This window comes from Hippocampus bargibanti, linkage group LG19 (assembly GCF_051943395.1).
Source record: "Hippocampus bargibanti isolate YZ-2025 linkage group LG19, ASM5194339v1, whole genome shotgun sequence".
Lineage (NCBI taxonomy): Eukaryota > Metazoa > Chordata > Actinopteri > Syngnathiformes > Syngnathidae > Hippocampus > Hippocampus bargibanti.
The window spans coordinates 12,630,987-12,654,431 of record NC_142752.1 but is presented as its reverse complement, the minus strand read 5'-3'; the positions used below and the strand labels follow the sequence as shown (position 1 = coordinate 12,654,431).

At 41.3% G+C, this 23,445-nt stretch overlaps 1 protein-coding gene across 2 annotated transcripts in view; it reads left to right on the top strand.

Annotated features, from left to right (window-relative positions):
- The window catches only part of bach2b (BACH transcriptional regulator 2b), an 82,576-nt gene that overhangs the window by 39,561 nt on the left and 19,570 nt on the right, over positions 1-23,445 (top strand). For both annotated transcript variants that reach the window (XM_089022220.1, XM_089022222.1), the window contains exons 2-3: positions 3,189-3,443; positions 19,716-21,185. In XM_089022220.1, the coding sequence (XP_088878346.1) occupies positions 3,201-3,443; positions 19,716-21,185 (1,713 nt within the window). In that variant the 5' untranslated portion in view covers positions 3,189-3,200. The remainder of the gene's footprint in view (positions 1-3,188; positions 3,444-19,715; positions 21,186-23,445) is intronic.

The window sequence follows — 23,445 nt, the reverse complement described above, 5'->3', positions numbered from 1 at the left end:
CCGACCCTTAGTATATAAAATCACAGCCACAAAAAAAATCTCCATATTTGTGGCCAAACACAGATCGGTCTTCTTATGCTTCTGACTAAAATTAATTCTAAAAATCAAATTAAATTAAAAGATAGGATGAGCTTGATGGGTCTTTTTAGTCTGGTTCGTGGCTCTTCACGGTGTTAGAAGATGGTGAAAAAGACCCATCATGCTCTTCTTGAGTATAATTTCAGAATCATTTTTATTGGCCAAGTGTGTAGAGCAGGCGTGCTCACACTTTTTCAGCATACGAGCTACTTATAAAGACTACCAAGTCAAAATGATCTACCCACGACAAAAATGCAAAACATAATTATTTTCAAATGTTTTAATGATTCTTTGCATGTACAATGTATGTTGATGTACCTTGCATAACTGAATAAGCCAATATTGCACAACACACATAATAACTACATATACATAACACAATTAATAACTATTAACATTTTTTTTGTAATTACCTGAGTTTACTTTGATGACTTGCACTGAATTGAATCAGCCAGGGATGCATAGTCCGGACAGTAGATGCTGACAGCCAGCCTCAAGCACATTTCCAAATGTTCATCAGTCATGCTGGAACGGTATTTGGACTTAATGATCTTCATGTAGGAAAAGGCTGACTCACATAAATAAGGGGAGCCGAATAATGGGGCCAAGGAGGTAGCACATTTCCTCATGTTGGAGTACTTTTCCTGTGTGAGTAAGTTACAGAACTGTCCATGAGCCCTGGACTTCAGCAGTGAGAACACTCACAATCTCCGATGTCTTTCCACATTTGCTGGGTTAAATCCTCAGCCATGGCTTCACAGCGCCGTGTAACTGTATGTCTTGACAGCTGCAGAGCTTTGATTGAAGATAATATCTCTGCCTTATTTTTAAAGTCTCTGAACAAGGAGTCAGCTGCTTCAAGGAATGCTTCTTTTACCATCTCTCCGTCTTGGAAGGACTTATTGTTTTTAACGATGGCGTGACTCACCCGGAACGATGCTTCGGTGGCGGCTTTCGCTTTTGAAGTATCTTGAGTGAAAAATGACTGCTGTCCGGACAAGTGGGATTTTAGTTCGTCCACCGTTCTCTTTCTCAGCTGGCTTTTCGGCGGGAAGTCAATATCGTATTTTCCATGAATAGTCCGAAAATGCCGCTCCACATTTTCCCATTCCGTATGAAAGTAATATGTTTTGCCCCCTTACTTGGTCCCGCTTTCTCACTCATTTTGATCACCATATGTTTTAGCAAGGGCTTAAAATCGGAGGTAATTCGCTGACTAGCTTGTAAATTTTGCTGCGTTTAGTGCCGTTGTTTACGCATGCACGGTGACCTAAAGGTAAAAATTCTATTCTGAATGGTTGCCCTGTATGTCAATCAAGTGACTGGACGTTTGATAAGATGACAAATGTTTTTTTTACTGTCACGCTGCTATCGACCAGTACTACCTTCGCGATCGACCAGTAGATCGCGATCGACGTAATGAGCACCCCTGGTGTAGAGCACACAAGGAATTTGTCTTCTGTAGAACACGCTGCACTAGTATTATCATAAAACAGACATGACACACATGGAGGAGACAAATAAAGAGTAATCTAGTCTAATCTAATTTTTAAGACAACCAACGTCACTTTTTTGTTTTTTAACTGACACCAGAAAAACGTTTTATAGCATCTAAAATACCCAAAACATGCAGTATGATATTTTTTGTCAAATGTAAAACACCAATAAAAATGACTTAAAGTGTCCAAAATCTGCAAAAAATTGAGCTGCGAATTGGGCATTTTCAGAAAGTCCCGCCCCCCTTACGTGACGTCACGCTAAGACGTCTTGCATTGCTTGTGATTCAAAACAATGGCTTCAGATTCGGAGAATATGCTTTCTTGTTACACATCCAGTTATGAATATGATTCAAATAGTCCTGATGAGCAAAGCATACATGTTTGCAATCGATTAAAGAATTTATTTGGGCCATTTTGAGGCAAACGGGCGGGTGGCAATGTCTCACCCAAGAAGAGGCAGAAAAATGGCGACCAGCTCCGGTGAGGAATAAATCAGCTCGTTTCCACAGGCTGATACTATCTTTGCATGGAGTTTGCCTCCCTCTGCTGGCGGCTTTTGGGTGTAAGACATGGTTTAAAAAAAAACAGTACAGCAAAATATATTGACGTGATGGAAAGACGCTACAATGCGTCTTTTTTACAGTGAGGAGGCGGTCCTTTTCTGACGTCACGTACGGACTCGTCACCAACTCAAAAACAAGACTTCCTGAATGTTCAGCGCGAGTCTTAAAACGTAAAATATACCTATATACGGTGGAATCTTATTAAAACACGCCCAGTAGAAGTCATTTGAAGCCATTTTACAAATTATGTAAAATTATTGTCCGGAGACGTCGGTTGTCCTTTAAATGTAAGTGGTACCTTGAGATGGTTTATTGTAGAGGTCCTCAAAAATCAAAATCAAGGCTCACTGTATTGTGAAATCCAATTATATTTGTAATATTATAACCATTCATTACACTATAGCCATCCATTCCTAAAATGGTTATCAGTTGTATTAGCATTGTTTTGTATCATTTTCTTCAGACACCAATTGACTTTCAAGCAGTTTTACCAATCACAATTGGATACAATTTGCTTGAACGCGTTTCTGGCGGGACCTCTCTGAAGTGTATTAAGTCACCCAAGCACTTTGAATAAGGGTCTTTCGTGATGTTATTCGGTAAATGAATGTATCTGTGCTGTTAACCATTTTACACACTCTGTAACCTGCTAACATGAGAATCTCTCCACTGTACTAACCGCTGTCCCTGAAAACGGTTCGAATGACTTATTTTGAGAACTGATTGATTTGAATGACTGGATGCATTTGGATAAGTTTGTTCCCCACAAAATTATTAGTTTTTGTATAACTATTTGAAAGTGTTATTTTGAGGAAAATGGTTGTCACTTGTCTCTCTGTATTGAGTGATATCATGCAGAGGGCCTGACCTCCTAACACAGAATCAAGAAAAATAGACAGAATGATTTTGATTTTGATGAATTCTGATGAAACCACTGATAATTCCCTCTCGACATTTTCCCCTCCATTGTTGTATTATCCAGGTACAACATTGAGATCCTGAAAGTCTATATTCTTGTTTGTAAGCATCCTCTCTCTTCTGTCCTCAGATTGTGAGCGGAATGTCCGTGGATGAAAAGCCTGAAGCCCTCATGTATGTGTATGAGTCAACAGTTCATTGTACCAATATCCTCCTCTGCCTTAATGACCAGCGGAAGCAGGATATCCTGTGCGATGTGACTGTCCGAGTGGAGGGCAATGAATTTCGTGGGCATCGGGCCGTGCTGGCGGCTTGCAGCGAGTATTTCCTCCAGGTGTTGGTAGGCCAGGGAGAGAATGGCTTTACGGTCAGCCTTCCTGAAGAGGTATGTGCAACAAACACATCATTTCGACTGATACGTTTAGCCTGTGTTTGGCCATGATGGATATTTAACCATATTTTAGACAGTATCGCAATGTTCCATATAACCTAAAGTCATCAGCCCGAACTAAAATTAAGGTTTTCAAATGGCCTTCCCAAAGTTCTGACTTATACCCCATTGAGAACTTGTCGACAATGCTAAAGAAACAAGTCCATGTCAGAAAGCCATCAAATTTCACTGAACTGGGCCGATTCTGTCAAGAGGATTAATAATAATAATACATTTCGTTTCTAAGCGTCTTTCAAAACTCTCAAGGTCACTTTATAGTCACAGGATAAGTTTTTCTATGGATGAGCAGTGGCAGCCACACGCACCAGCGTTCACTCACCCTTGAAGTTACTCTAATAGATAGCTAGCTAGAAAGGTAGATAGCTATATAGCTAATGGATATACAGATAGATAGCCTGCTAGCCAGCTAGAAAGCAAGCTCGATAGCTAGCGAGCCAGCTCCAGAAAGCTAGCTAGCCAGCCAGCTAGAGTGGTCCAAGATTCAACCAGAAGCTTGCCAGAAGCTTGTGGATGGCTACCAAAAGTGCCTAATTGAAGTGAAAATGGCCAAGGGACATGGTACCAAATATTAGCACTGCTGTATGTATATTTTAGACCCAGCAGATTTGATCACTTTTTTCTGTTCACCCATAGTAAAGTCATAAAAGAACCAAACTTCATGAGTGTTTTTTTTGTGACAAAGACAATCACTTTATCAGAGAAAAATCAGACTTGTAGCAGTGTCTGAAACTCTTGACAAAAAGTTATTGGACACCCGGGCAGACAACTCTGAAATGTCCATAAGGTTACCTGCTCTATTTTTCACAACTTGAAACACAATAAGATGACTAATGGAGAAAAAAAACAACAACATTGTTGCGAAGTATAAAGGTTTTTTTTTAATTCAGGAAGTACCGACCACAAATGCTCCCATGGTTAATTTATAGTAAATATCCCTTGGTGAAGATTTTGCTCCACTTGTTGTTTGTCATTGTGGTGCACAATTCAATATCTGCTTTGTGTTGTCTGCTCAAAGCTACGTGGACTCCACTTTCTCGCCACCTTTCAAAACTCTCAAGTACACTTTTCAGTCAGGGTGTGGTCAGAAGCAGGCTTCTGATTGGCTGCCTGTGCCGAATATGCAAATTGCCAAACAGAAGTTCATTTGTCAATTGCCGAACGAACGTTCGTTTGTCAATTTGCATGCTGCCGAGTATGCAAATTGCCAAACGGAACACACTTTTTATTCACTCTGTGTGTTTATGTGTGTGTGTGTGTGCGTGGTTAATGAGAGGAAAAAGTTCATACCACAAAAAGTAAATTGATATTTTAACCAAATTCACAACAGGGGTGAGGACTTTGAATGTACCCATTCAGAAACCTCACTCCTGCTGTTGTTTCAGTTTCATGTCCACTTTTTATTTCTTTGTTTTGAAAGAAGTTTAAGTGGGAAATCGGGTGACATTTGGTGTTCAAATGTAACACTAGTTCTTCTCTAAACTTATCAGCATCGGTGGTCCTCACTCCTTATCTGGAGTTATCCGGACGTCACAAAACCATTGAAACAGGAATTTGTGTGTGTGAGTGTGTGTGTGTGTGTGTGTGTGTGTGTGTGTGTGTGTGTGTGTGTGTGTGTGTGTGTGTGTGTGTGTGTGTGCTCGCGCGTGTGTGTGTGTGTGTGCGTGTGTGTGTGTGTGTGTGTGTGTGTGTGTGTGTGTGTGTGTGTGTGTGTGTGTCAGATAAAATTTAGTAGTAGAGGCGTTTCACTCTGTATGATGTCGTATTTTCTTCAAGACTTTTCTTCAATGATGCAAAGTATACTTAAATATAAGAAAGTATATTATTGAACTTCACATGCTGTAATTTCCAATTTGACCTTGTAAATCTGCAATGCATGTTGCATTATGGAACAGGGACATGATATGGTCGGATTTTCAACTGGTTAAAGCGCCGGCATCGCTGTGCGGAGTTGCAGGGTTCAATTTCGGCCCTGGCATGCTCTGCTCATGCCTGGGTGGGTTTTCGCTGGGTGTTCCGGTTTCCTCCCACATTCCAAAAACTGATGGATGGAAATTAGGCTTTCCATCAATGCCTACAATCTACAAGGCATATTGTTAGGCCTATAGTTATACAATGTCATACAAAATCACGTTTTTTTTTTTTTTTTTTTGGTACTCCCTCTTTTTTTCCACCCTGGTTGTGAAGGCGATCTGCAGATGGCCAAAGCCACTAACACAGTCCCATCTCATCACAGTTGCTTGCTTTTGAACATCAATTGCAGTCACAATGGTTCTTTCACTCCTTGGCTAGAGAACATGACATTCAGAATTTGTAATATAGAATCGTTATACCACAGAACACTTTCCCACTTTGCATCAGATATCCATGTTAAGTGAGCTTGGGGCCCGAAGTAGCCAGCGGTTTTAAAATAGTGTTGTTGTTATTAGGTTTTGCTTTGCAGAGCAGAGTTGTAAATTCCACTTACAACCCACAGAGCATCCATTTTTTATGAATGATAAGGAATTGGGTCCTGTCTCAGAAACAGCACATATGGAGTACAGTGATACATCGGCTCACGAACGCTTTAGCTAACGAACTTTTCTCCATATGAACTTTAAATTCGGGAGAATTTAATCTTTTAATCTTTTAATACAAACTGTTTTTCGGAAAACCCACGGAGCGCCACAATGAGGGATGTGTCGTTCACGAACGAGCCGGTTCTTTTTGCTCCTAACAAGGAGCTGGAAATGGCAGCCAACTTTTTTTGTCCTCTATTCCCCACCCCCAGTCTTCGGTCAAAGCCGCACGTGATTGGTCAAGATCCGTGGTAGAGGAGGGAGGGGACACAAGCAGCCGGACACACGCAGCAGTGGGGGAGGGGGGGGTATAGAAACACAAAGCTGCACATGAACAGGAAAGGCAGACAACAGAGATTGAAAAAAAAAACTGAAGTGAAAAAAACAAAGTGAAAAGGTGAGAACATGGATAGAAAATACAGTGAAATTTGGACTCGTTTCAACTTTATTGATAGTTCAAAGCCCTACAGATCCACGAACTGGACGTTAGACGGCTCTTCAAGCAGCAGAAGGTCAAGAAAGCTGCAGGACCTGACAGAGTGTCCCCCTCCTGCCTGAGAGTCTGCGCTGACCAGCTGGCTCCGGTCTTCACACAAATCTTTAACAGATCCCTGGAGCAGTGTGAAGTCCCATCCTGCGTCAAACAGTCTACTATCGTCCCAGTTCCAAAAGAATCCAGCACCCTCGGGATTGAACGACTATAAACCTGTCGCTCTGACGTCTGTGGTCATGAAGTCCTTTGAACGCCTCGTGCTGAACCACCTAAAGAACATCACCGGACCTCTGCTAGATCCTCTTCAGTTTGCCTACCGGGCAAACAGGTCTGTGAAGGATCTCTCTACACAAACGACTGCACCTCAACGCACCCAGCTGTCAAATTCATAAAGTTCGCAGACGACACCACGGTCATCGGTCTCATCAAAGACGCGACGAGTCTGCGTACCGACAACAAGTGGAACAGCTGGAGCTCTGGTGCAGCCGTCACAACCTGGAGCTGAACACGCTCAAGACAGTTGAGATGATCGTGGACTTCAGCAAACATCCATCACCACAGCTACCCCTCACACTATCCAACTGCCTTGTGTCAACCGTTGAGACCTTCAAGTTTCTGGGAATCACAGTCTCCCAGGACATGAAGTGGGAGGTCAACACCAACTCTATTCTGAAAAAGGCCCAACAGAGAATGTACTTCGCTGCTAAAGAAGCATGGCCTGCCACAGGAGGTGCTGCAACATTTCTACACGGCTGTCATCGAATCCATCCTGTGTTCTTCCATCACCGTTTGGTTCGGGGCCGCCACAAAAATGGACAAACGGCGGAAAAAATCATTGGCACCGCCCTACCCACTCTCGAGGACTTGCACACTGCAAGAATCCGGACAAGGGCGCGGAAAATCCTACTGGACCCTCCGCACCCTGCCCACCACCTTTTCCAGCTACTCCCCTCAGGCAGGCGCTACCGATCCATGCGCACCAAACCCAGCAGACATTTAAACAGCTTCTTCCCCCGAGCCATTAACTCTTTGAACTCTTCAACAGTAGCCAAAATGGAACGGTATAGTGCCACTTAGCAGTTTTTTTGACGACGATACTAGTGCAGCGTGTTCTACCGGAAACAAATTCCTTGTGTGTCCTACATACTTGGCAATAAAGATGATTCTGATTCTGATTCTGAATGTAGACTGCAATGTAAAAATATCCCATCAATCAGGCTCCACAAATAACCCTCACAAGCCATCTGTACAATTTGAAGAGAAAAGACAAGCAAGGGAACCAGCTATTAATGAAGTTTCTAGTGTGTCTGCCTGCATAAGTTGCTGTTGCAATATCACAACTTCTGAGATGTACAACCCAGAGCTCCTTGAGACACTTTATGAAAAAAGCTATCCATTCCATCAAGCTATCAACGACCATCATAAAGGTAAATACGGCGACTTTATTATATAATACAGTTTATTTCTTTAATTACAATACCATAGCACATTTATTATACATAAAATAAGGTATATTGTGTGTAGTTTTAAGGCTTATTTAGTTGAATATTATGTTTTATCGGGACCTGGCAACGGTATTATTCTCATTTCCCATCCTAGAGGAAATTAATGCTTGGAATACACACTTTATGGGAACCAATTAAGTTCGTAAGCCAAGGTATCACTGTACATTATAACCAGAAATTAATGACTTTTGTGGATTTATGAAATATGAAATGGTATATGGCTTATTCTCAATGGGAACAAGTACAAGTGGCCTAGGACGTGCTGGTGACAAGGCCATATGAGGACACCATGACTGAACTATGATGTATGCCAGTCCATGAGCAACATCCATCCATTTTCCGTACCGCTGATTCCTCATTAGGGTCGCGGGGGGTGCTGGAGCCTATCTCAGCTGTCTTCGGGCATGAGGCGGGGGACACCCTGAATTGGTTGCCAGCCAATCGCAGGGCACACAAAACGTACAACAGTCACTCTCACAATCACACCTAGGGACAATTTGGAGTGGTCAATATGCCTGCCATGCATGTTTTTGGAGTGTGGGAGGAAACCAGAGGACCCGGAGAAAACCCTCGCGGGCCCGGGCAGAACATGCAAACTCCACACAGGGAGGCCGGACCGGGACGCACACCCGCGACCTCTACACTGTGAAGCCGGTGTGCTGACCACTACCGGGCCGCCTTCATGCGGAACATAATAGTCCAATAACAACACCAGTTCTGATTGGGGGGACCATGACTTCCAATCACACCCTTCCAGGTCCTACTCTCATTGTCCGTGTGGACATTGAAGTCCTCCAGCAAAAAGAGTACCCAGTGGTCTCTCGCTCACTCTCCAAGCACTCCAATGGTATGCCAAATTGTTATTTTGTGCACAGGTGAAAACAAATGAATCCCCATTTCCTTACCCAAAGACAGAAGGAGGTTATACTTTCTATTGGGATGAACCCCAATGGTTAGCCACCGAGTCCCAGGGTAATAAATGCTCAGCAGCACCAGAGTCAAAGAGTTTCGATCTCGAGAGGCCTGTTACCAAAGCCCTGGTAAATGGAGTGTTCTAAGTAAACCTTTTCTGATTCATTTGTTCATTTGAATTTCTTTTGTTGTGTCATTTCCTTTCTCCATTCCAAAACAATCTAACACATTGGATTTGTTTAATCTATGTGTTAAAGTTGCCTCAGTATTTATTTGAAGTAATGAATATTATTTCCATGTATCTACTTCATAAATTAACCAAATTATATTTGCTTGTTCAGAAGCAGACGTGCATTTTTTTTCGATGTGACTCCATGTCCTCCCAAAATCAGGCTTGCACTAAAATGCACTGTCAGCAGATTACGAGCCACCGATTTAATCCACTGTGTGTGTTCAGTGGGGGGGGGGGGTATCAAGTGGGATTTTACCTACAACAGTGGTATGGAATATTAATTTGTCTTCTCTCGTGGTAGAGTGGACATGTGATTTTAGGTTCAAATATAGTAGTCTTAAAGTTTGGAGAACTTTTTGTATTTTGATCAAAATGTATCCTCAAATTTTTGACATTTCTGACCATCACCACATTCTTATGATATGTTCAATACATTTCAAATCCCACCTATTTAAAATTGCATTTTCTGTGTAGCTTTATCTCTTGTTTCTATATATAATTGTATTTTATTTATTATTGTATCTATGCTTGTCTATCACTGTGAACTGTCCTTGAGAGCACTTTATTTGCTAGCTATTTGCTCTCTATTAGCTTTGTAGCTGGCTCGCTAGCTATCTAGCGAGCTATCTATTAGATATCTGGCTGGCTAGCAAGCTAACTATTACCTATCTATTAGCTGGCTATTTAGCTTTCTATTAGTGGGTTGAGTGAACGCTGGCGCGTGTGGCTGCCACTGCTCACCCACAGAAAAACCTATACTGTGACTGTAAAGTGAGTTTAGAATGGCGCTTACAAATGACATGTATTATTATTTAAATAAAATGTATTATTATTATTATCATATTAAGATTATTATGATTATATTATGTGTGTGTTACTTCCGGGTTGAGAGAATGCTGGCGCATGTGGCTGCCGCTGCTCACCCGCAGAAAAACATATGCTGTGACTATGAAGTGTCCTTGAGTGTTTTGAAAGGTGCTTGATTTATTATTATTATTATTATTATTATTTCTCTCTAAGTAATTGTATTAATTGTATTGAGTCATTTTATTTGGCTTTTTGAAAAAAAGAATTCTGAAAAGATTGACAGGGTTGGGTAATATCACCCCAAAATTATCTGATGACATAACATATGGGGGATAATTGGTCAATAATTATTCAAACAATAAAACACAAAAACCACTGTAAAGATAAGAATATTGCTTTTTATTTAATTAAATGTAATTGAAGTGAATAGATCAGTAATTGATTTTAACCGGGATATGGGTCATGATCATCATACAGTTGGAAATAAGTAGCCATACAGTCAGGAAAATAGCATTCCAATCAATTACAAACACTGGCTCAGAAACCTTCTGTTTTTCGTCTGTTATGGTTTTAGCAGTGGTGTTGTCGAAGGGCAGATGTCAAAATGTAAACCTGCAGATGGCAGCTGATGAGACTTACTGAAAATAGAGCCATTGGTATGCTATGATTTTTTTCCTTATTTAGCCCTCCTATTAATAAACGTGTTTTAATAAACTACGGCGCGTTGGCCAATCAATCTCATTCAAACACTGAATTCCCTCCCTATGTTTCCAAGGGAACGCTAGGTATTAGCATCATTCTAAGATCATTTCCCAGTTTACATTCATGGGTTCTGTTTAAATATAAAGCTCAAAGTGGATACAAAATGTGCCCTCTTTTTATTTTGCTTAGCAGGCTTGTTTAGTGGTTTCAGTTTTAGCTGTTTTATCACATCACAAGGCAAATACGCATTGATCAGCTGTGCATCAGGCTGAACAGAGGAATTAATGTTATGGAGTTTATTGACCTAATGTAACTTTACAAAACTTATTTTGTTTATCAAACTTTTTTCGAAACTTCATTTCATTAGTTTTGTTGATAAATGATCATGAAATACAAGTCATATATTTTAAAGGACAACCGACACCATTTTTTTTTTTCGTTTCCTAACTGACATCAGAAAAATGTTTTATATGATCTAATATACCCAAAACAACCAGGCTGATATTTTTAGTCAAATGCAAAACACCAATAAAAATGACGAAGTCTCCCAAAACTGCCAAAAATGAGCTTGAAACTGGGGAGATTCAGAAAGTCCCGCCCCCTTGTTCGTGACGTCACTTTGGGTCACAAACTGCCTTGCTCCAGAATCAAAACAATGGCTTCAGAGAGTTCAGATTCAGAGAAGATGCTTTCTTGTTACTCATCCAGTTCTGAATATGATTCAAATAGGTCTGAAGAGGAAAGCATAAATGTTTGCAATCGATTAAAGAAGTGCTTCCATATCAATTCGAGCCGTCTGGACTTCAATGTAGCACCCAGAAAATGCATAAGATGGCGCACAAGCTCCATTGGAAATGGGCTGATTTGTCCGCTGGGAATCTGTGTAAACTTACACCTTTATGCGTGTTTCCGCAATTGGCTGTGACACACAACAATTCACCATTTTGTTATTTATGTAGTTTCCCTTCTAATTTCGCGATCAAAATGTTGTTTTCAGACGAAAAAACATACCCACAAAATGCATTGTGTGTCGCTTTCTCGGTCAGGGGCGTACCGATATGACATCACTTCCAGCATCGTCATCAACTCGAAAACAAGACTTCATGAATATTCAGCGCGAGTCTGAAAACATAGAATATAGCTATATGCGGTGGAAGCTCTGTAAAATACGCTCAGTAGAAGTCATTTGAAGTGATTTTACAAATTATGGACGCAGCTTGTCCGGAGGTGTCGGTTGTCCTTTAAACGTCAACTCCATGGGGAATGTTTACAAGTGTGCTCGCACATAAGAAACATTTATTTGTCAGGGTTCATTAAAGGTTTCAAAGGGTTGCAAACGTTTGCAAAGATCTTCCCAAACAAATAGTACGTTTTGCAAACAGTTTTTCTTTTCGTAAAAAATATCCCAGTCAAATTTTAAACAAAGGCCATATCTTGTTCGCCAACAATTTTAATGTTCCTCAACAGTTTTATGTTGTTGCAAAGAAATTTGGAACATTCACAAGGTTTGAAATTTGGCAATAAAAACTGCAAACATTAAAGCTTTTTGGAAAACAGAAAAAAGTGATTGTGATTCACTGGATTTAAATCTGTAGAGTCATTCTATTTTGTTTCCGGGATATGTGTATAATTGAGTGTATGTATCGTTGTACTATTCATATATATTTCAATCATTCAATTTGTTTCCGGTAGAACACGCTGCACTAGTATCGTCGTCAAAAAAACTGCTAAGTGGCACTATACAGTTCCATTTTGGCGACTGTTGAAGAGTTCAAAGAGTTAATGGCTTGGGGGAAGAAGCTGTTTAAATGTCTGCTGGATTTGGTGCGCATGGATCGGTAGCGCCTGCCTGAGGGGAGTAGCTGGAAAAGGTGGTGGGCAGGGTGCGGAGGGTCCAGTAGGATTTTCCGCGCCCTATACAGTGCAGGGGTGACCAAACTACGGCCCGTGGGCCAACTGCGGCCCGGAGTCCATTTTTAATTGGCCCACAAAAAAATTTATAAACAGAATGGAATATGGCCCGCACTTCAAATTTTGCCCGCACTTCTGCAACTGTTGATCAAGGCAGTTGCTCCACCAAAAAGGCCAATCCCAGAAGAAGTTTACCCGTTACTAAACACGGCAGAACCAAAGAAGCGAAAGGTAGAAAGTGAGTGCAGAAATTTTCAGACACAGTGGGAGAGTGAATATTTCTTCAAAGAATTCAAGGGGAAGTGTGTCTGTTTGATCTGCACTGAAACTGTGGCAGTTATGAAAGAGTATAATGTACGACAAATGTACAGTGTAGATTTTGCTGCAGTAGTCATTTGTCATCATGGTGCACAATGCAACGTTTGCATTGCTTGCTACAAGCCACTAAGCCCCTTTCATAAGTCTCACGTACACTTTACAGTCACGGTTTAATGTAAATTTACGTTTTGTAGCGTCACATATGTTGTTAGTTTCTTTTGAATCTTTCTTCTGGGCTGAGGTTCTGTGCATCTATTTTGGAAAATGATATGCAAATGCACGACCTTAGAACGCTTGCGAAAGTCCGGAAGAAAGAAGCAGGCTTCTGATTGGCTGCCGTGCCGAGTATGCAAATTTCAACTGCCGGTAGCCTATGTCTGTGTGCTTGGCGATGGTACACGTGTATTGTTTACTCGTGCAGGCGAGGGCGTCAGTGGCGAGTTTGTAGAGCGCGCGGTCAGGACAATCCATCCATGATTTTGCGGAATTTAACACAAGTACGTATTATTGAGCTTGAATATTTCGTTGTGTAATAATATGTTTTGAATGTTGAAAGTGATTCCATTTTTCAATAAATGTTGATTTCTTTAACTTTGCCCCTTCGATGGAAACGTATTAAAAACTGACGCAATCTTGATAAATCACAGTGCATATGTTATTTTAATCTATTTCCATTTCCTCCTCCAAGTATCTGCGAAATAGTATGTAAACGCCATATTCCTTGAGACAAATTTATTAACTGATCAGGGATATTTTTCACATTTGAAAGACAGTTAATAAATTGGGTTGGAGTGTACTTACTGTGCTATGAGGTTTGTACACACTACATTTAAATGACAACCGGCACCATTTTTTTTTTTCCCACTGACATCAGAAAAACGTTTTATAGCATATAAAATACCCAAAACAGGCAGGCTGATATTTTTAGTTAAATGAAAAACACCAATAAAAATGACTTCAAAATGAATCCGGAAATGGCCTGTTTCAGAAGGTCCCACACCCTTGTTGGTGACGTCACGCCAAGACATCTTGCCTTGCCCTAGAATCAAAACAATGGCTTCAGATTGGGAGAAGATGCTTTCTTGTTACTCATCCAGTTATGAATATGATTCAAATCGTTCTGAAGACGAAAGCATAAATGTTTGCAATTGATTAAAGGAGTCCTCCCATATCAATTCGAGCCGTCAAGGACAGCAATGTAGCACCCAGAAAATGCACAAGATGGCGCCCAAGCGCCATTGGAAATGGGCTGATTTGTCAGCTGGGAATTTGTGTCAGCGAATATCAAATAGTTTTCTTGGTGCAACACGCGATTCACCATCGCGTTATTGATGTGTTTTCCTTCTAATTTCCCCATCAACATGGATCAACACGAAGTTTTCAGACTAAACAAAGTACTGCAAAATGCATTGTGTGTTGCTTTCTCGGTCAGGGGCGGTCCAAACGTGACATCACATGGGGTTCGTCATCAACTCGAAAACAAGACTTCATGAATATTCAGCGCAAGTCTTAAAACGTAAACTCTAGCTATATGCTGTGGAATCTTTGTAAAATACGCTCAGTTGAACTCATTTGAAGTGATTTTACAAATTATGGACATAACTTGTCCGGAGGCGTCGGTTGTCCTTTAATGCTTTAGGTTTAGTATTTCCGGCATTTCCAAACACTCCCTCCAAATGCTCCTGGCCCGGCCCCTCTGTCAAATTTTAGAACCCAATGCGAGTCAAAAAGTTTGTCCACCCCTGATATAGTGGATGCTCAGACGTAAAGTGAAGAGAAAGCCTCTCCCCTCCCCAAGGTGTCACTGAAGCTACCGCACCCTTATTAACGCTCTCTCTCTCTCTCTCTCTCTCTCTCTCTCTCTCTCTCTCTCTCTCTCTCTCTCTCTCTCTCTCTCTCTCTCTCTCTCTCTCTCTCTCTCAAACACACACACACCATCCCCCACTCATGGCAATCAAGATAGCAGCATCTTCCTAACAACAATAGCTGATATGCTTTCCTCTTGTTGAACTATAAACTCACTATAAGCTCACTCCGAGCAGAAATACTGCATGTGGATGAGTGAAAAGAGAACAGCACATGCTCATAATTAACATTTCTAAGTAGCAAAATGTCATTCGTTTTTTTAACATAAGTAACAGTTTATCTGCAGACTTGAATCAGACTATCTGCTGAATAGGATCAGAGAAATAATCATTGTCAACTGCGAACTTGTTACTGATATTTAAAACAGTGCGCCATAGTAATAGGTCCTTAGACACCATTTCCTTCATGTGCTTCAACGAAGCACCAAAGCAGGCCAAGAAATCTGGCATTTCAGGAGTATACCTAATTAACTGGCATTAGGTTTAAATGGAATGGCTTCTCTCTATCATTCCCCACCACATGGCCACAACAGAGATTAGCTGGAGTCTTACAAACCATTAAGCTTTAGGCTCCAGACACTTGACCAGAGGACACTTGGTAGCGATACACAAGACATTATCTGCTCTAATACACTCTAACCTAAAGCTAAATAATACATCTGTAAACAACATCACAACAAGTTTAGCATGCAGGTTTCTAATATCCCAAATATTTGAGACATTTAAATTTAGATGTATCTGGAACTCATGACCCTATGTGGGTGTAGAAACATAGATCTATGGGTAAATTAAAGCTCCAACTTTTGGCTCAGTTCATTTTTAGCCATGACAGACAAATACAGATCCACGTCACAGCAGACGTTTCACTGATCCGCTTATCAATCTCCCGCTCCATCCGGGCCCCCCTCGTGAACAACACCACAGCCTACTTAAATGCCCCTACTTGGTGTAAGATATCATCCCTGACCCGCAGAGGGCACTACACCCTTTTCCGAATGAGGATCATTGTTTGAGATTTGGAGGTGTTGATTTTCATGCCAAACGTTTGAGTTGGAGATTCCAGCTTGAAGAAACCAAGAGCAGTACATCATCTACAAAAAGCAGTGATGCAACACCGAGGCCACCAAACCAGACCCATTGAACGACTTGGTTTCCTCTAGACAATTCTGTCCATAAAGGTTATGAAAATAATCTGTGACAAGGGGCATCCTTGGCCGAATCTAACCCTCACATGAAAACGGGCCCAATTTCTTGCCGGCAATGCGAACCAAACTCTGTCATGGTGGTACAAGGAACTAACAGCCCATACAAGGGGGTTGCCACACCCTACTCCCAAAGCACCCCCAACAGAACTCCCCTCATTGCTCCTCCTTCATCTAAGACTAGACTTCCTGACAGACCTTCCTTTCCAGCACAGACCTTATAAAGAGGCTGAATACTTTTCTCTATTTCTCAATAACTGGGACACACACTCCGGCCCTCATTCCATAGTAGGAGAAATCACCAATTTGGTCGCCAATCCAGAGGTACTCACCCAGATGGCCACGCAATGTTGCAGAGGCATGTGAACTACGACAGCCCCAGAACATTCAAAGGCTTGAGAACTCTGAGCAGATGTCATCAAATCACAGGGCTCCCAGAAATCGGAGGGTCCACCTCTGAATTACCAGACTCTGCTTTCTGGAAGGCAGTATTTTTTTTCGAGCCAAATGACATTTCTTTCATTGAAAAAATCCTGTGGCACACCACTAACTTAAAGGACAACCGACACATTTTTTTTGTTTCCTAACTGACATCAGAGAAAACGTTTTCTAGCATCTAAAATACCCAAAACACGCAGGCTGATATTTTTAGTCAAATGCAAAACACCAATAAAAATGAGTTAAAGTGTCCCAAAACTACTTCAAAATGACCCCGGCCGGAAATTGCGAATTTCAGAAGGCCCCGCCCCCTTGTCTGTGACGTCACACCAGGACGTCTTTGCCTTGCTCTTGAATCAAAACAATGGCTTCAGATTTGGAGAAGATGCTTTCTTGTTACTCATCCAGTTATGAATATGATTCAAATAGTTCTGAAGAGGAAAGCATAAATATTTGCAATCGATTAAAGAAGTACTTGCGTATCAATTCGAGCCATCAGGACTCCAATGTAGAAAATGCACAAGATGGCGCCCAAGCTCTGTTGGAAATGGGCTGATTTGTCTTCTGGGAATTTCTGTCAACTAGTATCAAATAGTAGTCTTGGTGCAACACACAACGATTCACTATTGCGTTATTTATGTGTTTTCCTTTAAACACGGATCAACACGAAGTTTTCAGACCAAACAAAGTCCCCAAAATACATTGTGTGTCGCTTTCTCGGTCAGGGGCGTTCCAGACGTGACATCATGTCAGGCATCATCATCAACTCGAAAACAAGACTTCCTGAATATTCAGTGCGAGTCTTAAAACGTAAAATATAGCTATATGCCATGGAATCTTTGTAAAATACGCTCAGTAGAAGTCATTTGAAGTGATTTTACAATTTATGGACACAACTTGTCCAGAGGCGTCGGTAGTCCTTTAAATGTGTTACTTATTGTTGCTTTTTATGTTTTTTTTTTAATGTTGAAAAAAATAATGCAATATAAATCAAATCAACATCAATCCAATATTTGGTGCATTAATTTAAAAAAGAAAAATGAAGTCAGTTAGAACTAGAACTTGAGGTCAGGTATTTTTCTGTGTTACAGCCATTGTAATTTTTTTTTTCGTCCCGGTCGTTTGCGCTCTCCCGCAATATTGTACTAATCCCTTTTTTCATCTTGAGTAGAAAAGAGACCAACCTCTGTTGAGATAACTGTTAACAGAACCCAGGTTTTGTGTAGAGGCAAGTCTGACTATGTGAGGTTGGAACTTTTCTGCCTCTCACACCAGCTCAGGCTCCTTCATTGCAAGAGAGGTGGCATTCCAAGTCCCTCGAAATAGCCTCCGTAGCCGGTGATTTAACCGCTAATTCATTCATCATCAGAGATCTGTGAGCCATGCTGGTCCGTCAACTAGGATTTGTTTACCACAGGTGACCCTGTCAGGGCATTAAGCCCCAGACATATTAGCTCTAAGGATCATTGGGTCACATAAAGCCTCCCACTACGGTTAGGTCACAGAAGGAAGCTAAGGAAATGTGTACTTTAATATCGTATATCTGTGGGGAAAGAAAAAGGCAAAGTCTGCAGTACTGTAACTGTGTGGCTAATAGAGTTGACTCGTCTCTGTCATCATTCACATAGGCATGAGTGTAACTTTTTGCCACAATGACCCAAAATTATCCATGGATTTATTTTTTTCAAACAAAATAAATGGGGTGAATGTAATAGAGGCACTGAAAATATTTTTTTCTTTGTCGCCCTCATTTCCCTCCCCACAACACTTATCATCCTCGCTTATATGCCTTTGAAAACCAATAAAGCTGATACCATATATGCCGAATCGACGACCGGATAATTTTTTTCTTGTAAATATTAATTTCATCTCATCATGCTTTTCACACCTAAAAACCTCTCTGCAAGGTAAATAATTTATGAATTTTGGAGTGGTCAAAGTCCGTGCAACCTATTACAAAATATCCGCCAATCCCATCTTTTTATCCAGAAACCAAAACAGGAGCAAGCTCTTGAAAACTGACCATTTGTAAAGCAGTTACTTGGGAATCATTCATGTCATATGTTCACAATTTGGGCTTTGACACAGAGCAGGAAGTGGACTGAATCATCTTTGCTTGTAAAAAAAAAAGAATTATCTTCATGACCACAGTGTTGTAAAGAGACATGTTGTCAGGAGTATACAGTGATACCTTGGTTTACGAACTTAATTGGTTCCCAGACAGAGTGTGTAAGGCGAAAAGTGTGTATCCCAAAAAATAATTTCCCATTGGAAACCTTTAAAATGACTATAATCAGTTCCCAAGTCCCCACAAAACATAATTTTCTACTTTCTAATATATATATAATTATATAATTTATATTCTATATAATCTATATAATTTTCTAAGCCTTAAAAATACACAAAATATACCTTATTTTATGTATAATAAATGTGATATTGTATTATAATGAAATAAATAAACTACTGTATAATAAAATTGTTTATTATTTATCTTTATGATGATTGTTGATAGCTTGATGGAATGGAGTGGCCGGTTTCCTCAGCATTAAACACTCAATGAGGACCTTCTTCTTTCACTATCTTGAGGAATGATCCCTTGTAGGTGCGTCCTCTGTGATAACATTATCTAGGTCCTTATCAATTGTGTTCTGTTTAGCTGGGTTGATAGCGTTTTGCATCAAGTGTACAGATGGCTTGTGCGGGTTGTTTGTGGAGCCTGATTGATTGACCTTGCAGTCTACACTCTGCCTTTGAACTATCAAAGTTGAAACTCTCTCACTATCGTCTGCCTGTCTCTTTAATGTTTAAACCACCTCCCCTCACTGCTGCGTACTTGAGCAATCACGTGGCTTTAACCAAAGACTGGGGCCGGGGAATAGACGACCAAAATATGCCGGCTGCCATTTTGTTGTTAGAAGAACGGGTTTGTTCGCAAATGACACATCACTCATTGAGGCAGCTCCGTGTATATCCCAAAAAAAGTTCATATGCCAAGGTAAAATTTTCATAAATTTAACGTTCGTAAGCCGAAAAGTTCGTAAGCCAAGGGGGTTGTAAACCGAGGTATCACTGCATTTGTAAATATGTTTTTGCACATTTTGAAAAGATGCAACTACTGTATATATAGCAGCAAAGATCACTTTTAGTATATGCCATGGGCTGCTTCAGAACAGATGGTACGCTATAGGCTCTCACCACACCCATGTACTCCAGACAATGACTCTCATTTTAGTAATCATGACAATTTATCTGCTATTTTACAGGTCACTGCTCGAGGATTCATCCCATTGTTGCAGTTTGCCTACACCGCAAAGCTGTTACTCAGCAAAGAAAACATTCAAGAGGTCATTCGCTGTGCCGAATTCCTGCGCATGCACAACCTAGAGGATTCATGCTTTCGTTTTCTGGAAGCTCAGCTGCGTAGCGAGGACAGTTTGCTGCACTGTCACAATGTGGCTGCCGAGGGCATCAACTCAGAGTACGAAAGCATGCAGTCGGAGACTGAAATGCCTTCCTCGCCTGGGATACAAGATGCTGATGATCTTACCACCATTCAGTGCACCAGTGAGGATCGACTGGCAATGCCTATACCGAGTAACTTCACAGATGGCCGATTGGACATTGATAGGTGCAGAGGATCAGACCTGCCACGATGCCCCAAGTACAGGAAATACCAGTGGGCTTGCAACAAGCACAATAATGATTTCTCTTCAGACACCAGTACCTCAGGTTTTCCTAGCACAATAAAAGAGAGCAGGATTAGTGGGGGAGTCCCAGATCAGGACAGGTTGCCTTTGGGAGGGATCAAAGTAGAACAACAAACAGAAGAAGAGGCCGTCTCTTTGTGCCTGTCGGGTGATGAGCAGGACACTCGGGATAAGGATAGTGTTTTAGCAATGGAGATGGATAATCCCGTGTCTTCAGAAATCATCAAGAAAACCACGTCGGCATCATCCGTCCGAGCCTTATTCAAAAAAGGAGTGGACCGCTCCAATCCGCCCAATACATCACAGCAGCTATTTGCCAACAGGCTTGTCTGTCCCCAGGACAAAGTTAACTCTCAGGGAGATCACACAAAAGACTTCAGAGCTTTTGCTGGGGAATTAAGTTTGTCTTTAAGAATGTCCCCAAAGAACAATGACAATTTTGCCGTAGGTCTATCTTTCAAGTCTACGCCCTGCGATGAAATCTGCAAACAGGAAGTTGAGCTTGATCGACAGAGTGTCATTTTTTCCTCAGGAGCCTGCAATCGTCTTGGAACCCCAGCACATTCCTACCCTGGTGGGAATTCTTTTGAAATTGAGCTTTCGGAGCACTTACCAAAGGGGATGTGTCCTGGAGCCAGCCAGTCCCTTCCAACTTCCCAGGCCTATTCTCCCAGCACCACACCAAACACGAGCTGTCCGGTTCCAATAAAATTTTGTCCGCGATCACCGCCTTGCGAGACACGGACCAGGACATCCAGCTCCTGTTCGTCATACTCCTATGCAGAGGATGGCAGTGGAGGCTCTCCATGCAGCCTGCCTCAGTTTGAGTTCTCTTCCTCACCTTGCTCTAACATGGCCCGCTGCCTTAATGTCGAACAGCAGGAACACAGTGTCGGGGATGTTTTTAACCGAGGGCAACCCAAGATAAAATGTGAACAGTCATATGGCACCAATTCCAGCGATGAGTCAGGTTCATTTTCCGAAGGAGACAGCGAGTCCTGTACTGTTCAAGAGCGTGGCCCTGAGGTGAGTGTAAATAATAATAATAACAACAACAACAACAATAATCATAATAATAATCCTACATTTCATTTATAAGCGCCTTTCAAAACTCTCAAGGTCACTTTACACTTTACAAGATACGTTTTTCTGTGGGTGAACAACAGAAGCCACACGCGCCAGCATTCACCCAACCCAGAAATAACTCAAATAGATAGAAAGCTAGCTAGCTAGCCCATAGATAGCTTATACCATCCTTTAAAATTGACTTGTTTGAGAGAGAAAATTCGGCCCCCGTAACCAGTTTCACTTATATGAAATTTTGTGTAATAATGAGACAATTTACAAGAGAAAAAAAAGAATCTCAAGAAGCTAGTAAACAAACAAGAAGTCAGCCATTTTGGCTCAAAGCAGCCATTTTCAGTGACCATTGATTTGTCAGATTGGATAAATTCAACCCACTGAAGCCAGTTTTGCTTTGTAAACAGGGTAGATGTGTATATGAGGAGTATTCAAAGCATAGTTTCTGAAAACAGGTGAGCCATAACTGATAATGCCCTGAGCAACTACAATGTCATTTTCAGTCGACACCAAACATCTGCATATCCGGCCTTGACTCTCTGTGTGTTTGTTTTGTCATATTGTCTTTGTGCTGTCATATTATTTGTTATTTATTTATTTTTTGTTCTTTTGACTTCAAGACGGCGCCGCGAGAGTGGCTGCCTTTCCAGCAGCTCATGTATTTTGTTTTTCTATTGTCATTCATTTCATCGCTGCTGTGAAATGTAAATTTATCCACTGTGAGACTAATAAAGGCAAATCAGATCCAATCCAATCCAATCCAATCATTCACAATAGAGTGGGCTGTATGTAACAATTCAATACTTGTGACCCAATGTATTTGTTTTTTTGCTGCTTTGTACTAGAGCAGCTTGGTAGTTGAGTGGATAGCATGTCAACCTCACATTGCCGTGGGTTCAATCCCTGCCTTCCTTTGTGGGTTTTCACCGGGTATTCCGGTTTCCTCTCACATTCCAAAAACATGCATTGCACGCTGATTAACATTCAAAATTGTCTGTTCGTGTGAGTGTGAGCGTTAGTGTGGATTGTTGTTCGTCTGTGTGTGCCCTGCGATTGGCTGTATCCCACATACTGCGAGAAGACAAATGGGATAGTCTCCAGCACACTGTGACTCTTGTGGGGATAAATTGTATTGGAGGATGGATGGATGGGTGGATGGATGAGTGGGGTGGATGGATGGATGGATGGATGGATGGATGGATGAATGGATGGATGGATGGATGGATGAATGGATTTTTTGGCGTTGTTGTTTTACGTGACCCAACTTTTTGTGTTAAATAAAGAACAGAAAACGTTGGTTCAGTCCCTTTTTTCCCCTGTTTGGCTTATTTTTGAACTAGCTGCTTTTATAATTTTTTATATTATTCAGTACATTAAATGCTTGTACATGTGGGTCATTGTTCTGCTACTTTGGAATATGTTTGGTCAATACGAATACAATATTACTATGTGAGAAGCATTCACACAGCACTAATATCTGACAAGGTACTCTGAATATATTGGATAGGATACTACATCCTGGCGGCCCGGTAGTCGAGTGGTTAGCACACCGGCTTCACAGTGCAGAGGTCGCCGGTTCGCGTCCCGGTCTGGCCTCCCTGTGTGGAGTTTGCATGTTCTCCCCGGACCCGCGTGGGTTTTCTCCGGGTCCTCCGGTTTCCTCCCACACTCCAAAAACATGCATGGCAGGCAGATTGACCACTCCAAATTGTCCCTAGGTGTGAGTGTGAGAGTGACTGTTGTATGCCTTTGTGTGCCCTGTGATTGGCTGGCAACCAATTCAGGGTGTCCCCCGCCTCGTGCCCGAAGACAGCTGGGATAGGCTCCAGCAACCCCCGCGATGAGATGAGATACTACATCCCATTTTACACCCTTGAATTACTTTTACAATGTTCTTATGCTAATTCCCAGGACATCATAGTTAACTTTATTATATATTATATATAATTATATATAATTATTATATAGGATTGGAACTGGGGCGTTGAAGTAGCAATAAGCAACGGCCAGGTCCTCTAACATCATCCAATATTCTCTCTCACAATTATGTTGAGTCTCAAATTATTTGACACCATCTCCATTACTAACTGTCCAGATTATATATTATATCATTATATATTAATATTCTCAAAAGCCTTTTTTGAAGTGATGTGGCCTGTTGTTGTGATCATCAGGGTAGTCTTATTTATGTGGAGTGAACCCACCG